The following is a 5,000-nucleotide window of genomic DNA, read 5'->3' on the forward strand; positions in this document are numbered from 1 at the left end:
AAAATGTTTGCAATCCAAGACTTACTTTACTGTCATTCACATTGCATATATCTCTTGACACTTGTATTTTATTACAAATTAACACTTCTTTATTCACAACACATGGATCAGAATTGCCATTGGTAAGATATATATTTCGAATTCTTTCTCCATTTCCGCATGGCTATCACTTGTCCAAATTAATAAAAAAACAATAATCAATCACGCTAGGCCAACAGCTGACATTAAATATGCAAGTCTGTAAGAACAACAAAAAAGTTCTTAAAGCCATCAAATCTAATCGCTACATACCCCCAAAATATAATCCCAAACATTGTCAACGAGAAAAACAGTGGCATTATAGAATTAAATAAGGCACACGAGCACAAATAACACGAATCACGATCACCACACCACAGCCACTCTCTCTCCACCACAAGTTTCCCCATTCACAGTCTTCGCGTGGCACTGTCACCATGCAACCGCCTCACCACACCGCGCCACTCCACCACAGCTACAATGGTGGCGCATTCTCAGTCCGCAGGGCACGCATTAAAAGGCCGCCCGACGTCGCAGCAGCAGGCAGGTAGTGTGGTGTAATCCTCCATGTTGGAGAGCCTGCATCCCTCCACGGACACTCCTCCACGTCAAAATGTCTTTATTTCCTTCAATTTCGTTTCTCCAATCAACGATACTACGCGAGGGTGTCTTACGAGCCAGTGCGTATCACTTCCCAGGCGTACATTACACAGTGACGCATTACAAAGGAAGTTTATACGGAGAACGCCTGATCGTGCTCCTCTCTCACACGTCTCATCTCGTAATAAACAAGGCGGCCCTCTCCTCCTCCTCGCACATCCGTCCGATTCCATGCACGAGAAATTTCTATTTTTTTTTATCTAATATTTGCCGTAGGGTTTTGTCAAGTTTTATGAAGAATGAGTCATGGAGAATTTAACTTAGAAATTTATCTGATATTGGCAATTTAAATTGTTGATCCTAAGATCGCTTTGGAAGTTAATCAGAATACGCAAAGGATACAAATAAGCTCCTTCAGGCCATTCAGACGCAATGCAAAACGATTTTACATACACTTCATAAGTGTCGAAAGACCATTCAGATAGAATTATTCTTTGCATTCACACTTAAATGATGAAATGAAAGCACTTGTCTATCTGCTGGTCATGAAAGAAAAACCCGAGTGAGTGCTTTTATGCTCGCGATCCTTCAAATACAATCCATCTTTTTTCGCACTCATTAATAAATGCAGTTTTACAACACTTGCAAACCATTTGAAAATAAAGTTCATTGTTACTCTTTATGCATAAGGCAGGGAAGTTAAATAATTTCTTTCTATGAAAATCAAACAAAATTAAGAGACAGACATCCTGAGAAAAGCCATAATATCATTTGTTAAGCAAATTCGCACACATACACAAGGCAGCATTATCAATACGTTTACGATCATTATTGTTCCATAATTATTATATATTCGCGATCCCTGAGAAGCGGGTTTCCCGCGCTCCACGCTCACAACACCAACAGTTTTTTTTATTTCTGTGCTGATAAATCCCTACCTTCCTCAATCATTAATGACATCAAGAAGTTAAACCATAAAATAATCCTCACCTCACTGAGGAAGAAGAACAAAATTGAGACTGACATTTCAAGAGATGTTTATGCTCACCATTCTCAGGAAAAGCTAATTCCTACGCTTAATAAATTGCCAGAAATATAAAAAGTATTGATCATAGAAAATAAGCCGAGGAAATCAACTTATTCCTCCACTTTACAATTCCAAAGAAAAAAAACCGTCTATCCTTCTAAAATCCTTCTTTATACTCGCAGTCCCTCAGATACGAAAGGTTTTCCCGCGCTCCCAACATGGCGGGTGAGTCCACGCTCTCTCTCAGTGTCGCCAGGAAAGCTTAGCGGACAAGCTGCCGAAATGCCTTCGCTCACGTCTGATGGTATCGTGCATTCGGCTCTTGGCCTTCGAATTGTTATGTGAAGAGGCTTTTTGATACGTTCATGCTTTTCATTCGAGGAGATTTGACGCTAGGGGAGTTTCTCACCACTTGAGTATAGGGTCCTTGTCATGATATGATTGTGAACTAGCTATTCTCACTGCATTAGGCTCCTTTATGTCATCACTGCCTACGAGGGGTCGGCCTTACAAGACGGACATGGCTGATGTTACTCCCCCGGACCGGCGCCTGGGCCTGTGAGTGGACTCCTTTGGACTCCTTTGACAGCTCCGGGCGCGTTTGTGTTGGCCCGGCGCGCGGGTCTCCCCTTTCTGGCTGTCTCTCGGGAAATCGTATCGGGAAGTCTTGGAACGAGGCCCGTCCACCGAGAGCCCAGTGCAGTTCCCTGTGAGGCTGAGGCCTCTCTATCAGCCATGAAATTAGCCGCTGAAAGAAGACAGTTCTCATCCCTTACCTCAGTGACTCCATTAACCTGGGCGCTTCTGCACTCTGGCAAAGGGGCAAGGTTGCAGGCTTGCACGGCAGGGACGTCGCTTCGGCTCCAGGCATTTGTTACCGAGGGCGACGTGGCTCCCGAGGCCAAATCCCCAAACCAGGGTACCGCGTGAACCCCAATGCCAAACCTAAACTTTCCAGCCATCTGCTTATTGCGTAGACGTTGGCAAGCGCCTTCGTTAGCACCTCGTGGCTCCTTAGAGGAAATGGAATCGAGAACCTGGTTATGTGAGGGTGTCGTGGACTCAAGTGGTGATGTGCAGTGGATGTCTTTGTCCTTTCGCTGTGAATGTGAGGCTGGGGCAGCTGCACCCGTGTTGTTTATTTCTCCCTTTTTTACGCTCTAAAAGATGGCAGTGTCCGTGCGTCGCTCTGTAACACTAACGCAGCTTTTTCATGAGAGGGGGGGGAGGTTGGTGGGCGAAGCGAGCACAGTTGGTTTCTGGTTCTGCTCATTTTTTTTTTTTTTTTTTTTTTTTTTGAAAAACAAACTAGTCTAGGAGCATCTTTAGGCCATGATCAGAGCTACAAAAGTGTAATCTCGACAAGAATATCTGGGAGGGACCCCCCCCCAGTCTAGGCTCACTTGCCAAACCTTTGACTGGTTTGGACTTTACCAGAGTGGCAAAGGCAAGGAGGTTTTCGAGGATTGCTCTTGGAGTTTGGCCACAACAAGCTCGGAATTGGAAATAATCCAGTGCAATATACCTGACCGTTTTCATCAAGGAGATATGGCATCAGATCACTTGCAAGAATGGAGTACGTCGGCTGAACTGCACAAACGGCGACACAGTTTACCAGAGAAGTCTCTCACGAGCTCATTTGCAGGAATTGTTTAGGGGGCTGTAGAGGAGTGCAGGTCCATGTTTATTGACAAGATGGACGATGAGGCAATAATCATGATATTGATTCAAATTCTCTTTGCATTAGTGGGTTTTAATATTTTCTCAAGTTGTGTTTAATCCTTGTAAAGATAAGATAGGTATGTAAGTCGGCCACATTATTTTTAACGGCATAGTTAATGACAATTACATATTGTAGGATATGATCAAATCTGTGTAAATTGATAAATTTTTAACTTTGTCTGTAATGGAATAGTTTGTTTTCCACAGCTAAATATTGCATGGTAAATCTTGGAGAAAGGGAAAAGATAAGCTCACTGATACATACGATAATCTGTGCAGGCAAGGGATAATGTCAGAAATGAGGAAAAAAAGGGTTGTGCATGGGGGTCCAGGACAAAGCCTCTGAGTAAGGAAGGATTTTGGTTCATATGATGATGATTGTGGATTTCAGAGGAGTGACTGGAGTAATATGAACCACACCCCTCTAATAGGGCATTAGAGGGGTGCAGTCACTTAGTAAAGTTTCCAAAAGATGTTAGTGTCATTTGTGATGTACTGCAGCAACAGATTCACGCATGTTACAGTGCACATAATTGAAACAAGGAATAATAATGACATGGTTAGATGGTTGTGTGAAACTAAAAAATGACTAACACCTATTTTGCTATTTACATTTTATACACATTTCACCCCTTTAGTGGCTGGGCACTGATGCTAAGGTATCTCTCCCCACTCCCTTCCTCTCCCAGGCCATGGTTATTTGCTAAGTATAATAGCCTAGTGTCCTATAATGTCAGGTGAACACACTCCCTGCTTCACCCTCCTGTGAGGAAGGGGTAATACAAGCTTCTCACAGCTCTGTGGTAAACAGTGTAAATTTGCCTGTAATGGATAGAACCACAGAAAATAAGACCATTCATCCCTCATAAGTTGATATTAAGAAATCTGCACAACACTGGTCTACAATTACAGGTAAATGTAATGACACTATCATAATGAAAATTTAAAACTACACTTGCAGATACATGAAAGAAGCTGTTTAGCAAACAGTTATGTCAAAAATGAAGTAAATAAGTTGTGACCAATGCTGCACAGTGAATCTACTGCTATCAGGTGGGGGTTTGGGGGTAGAGCCATTGACAGGGAAATACAGCACTTGAATGGGGGTCTTTGGGCGAAGCCCCATATTTAGGTGTTTGACTCGTATGATGTTTGTGGATCCCCAGAAGTGGCTGGAGTAATAGGGACTGTCCAGTGCGAATAATAAAAAACAAGGAATAATAATTGCAAGGTTGAATGGTTGTGTGAAACTAGATAATAACCAACTTTTGAAATGTTGAAAGAAAACTATGCTGTAAAGTATTTGATCACATCTGGTATAGTTGTGGTTATAACATACATGGTCGCCTGATCTTACCAGTAAATTAACTTCAATAAAATACGTTAAATGTTTTATTATTACATACTGGGCCTGCCTTGGTGTAGGGGTAATATGCGTGGCTTGGAACCATGAGGGTCAGTCATTGAGTGCACAAATTCAAATCCTGCTCCAATGATCCTAGATTAAGGGGAAAGGTATCCACTTGGGGTGAAGGTCTCTACCTGCCAAAACCAAAATCCTTCAAAAAAAGGCACTGTCTTAGCTCTTGTGAGGGCTGATGAAAAACTGAATCAAAAAGTAAGGCTCTTGCTG

At 42.5% G+C, this 5,000-nt stretch overlaps 2 protein-coding genes across 6 annotated transcripts in view; one reads left to right on the forward strand and one right to left on the reverse strand.

Moving 5' to 3' along the window:
* Positions 1-801, reverse strand: part of LOC125030365 — a 24,888-nt gene extending 24,087 nt beyond the window's left edge. The window contains exon 1 of one of the 4 annotated variants that reach the window (XM_047620384.1): positions 693-801. The gene's annotated coding sequence lies outside the window, so the exon portion shown is untranslated. Of the gene's footprint in view, positions 1-470; positions 633-692 lie in introns of those variants that run through there. The other 3 variants (XM_047620386.1, XM_047620387.1, XM_047620388.1) reach the window with 3 other exon arrangements.
* A 1,036-nt stretch (positions 802-1,837) lies between these two features.
* The window catches only part of LOC125030591 (histone acetyltransferase type B catalytic subunit-like), an 18,291-nt gene continuing 15,128 nt past the window's right edge, over positions 1,838-5,000 (forward strand). Inside the window, exon 1 of one of the 2 annotated variants that reach the window (XM_047620726.1) lies at positions 1,838-1,870. In XM_047620726.1, coding sequence (XP_047476682.1) covers positions 1,864-1,870 — 7 coding nt within the window. In that variant the 5' untranslated portion in view covers positions 1,838-1,863. Of the gene's footprint in view, positions 1,950-5,000 lie in introns of both variants that reach the window. The other variant, XM_047620725.1, reaches the window with a different exon arrangement.

This window comes from Penaeus chinensis, chromosome 11 (genome assembly GCF_019202785.1).
Source record: "Penaeus chinensis breed Huanghai No. 1 chromosome 11, ASM1920278v2, whole genome shotgun sequence".
NCBI lineage: Eukaryota > Metazoa > Arthropoda > Malacostraca > Decapoda > Penaeidae > Penaeus > Penaeus chinensis.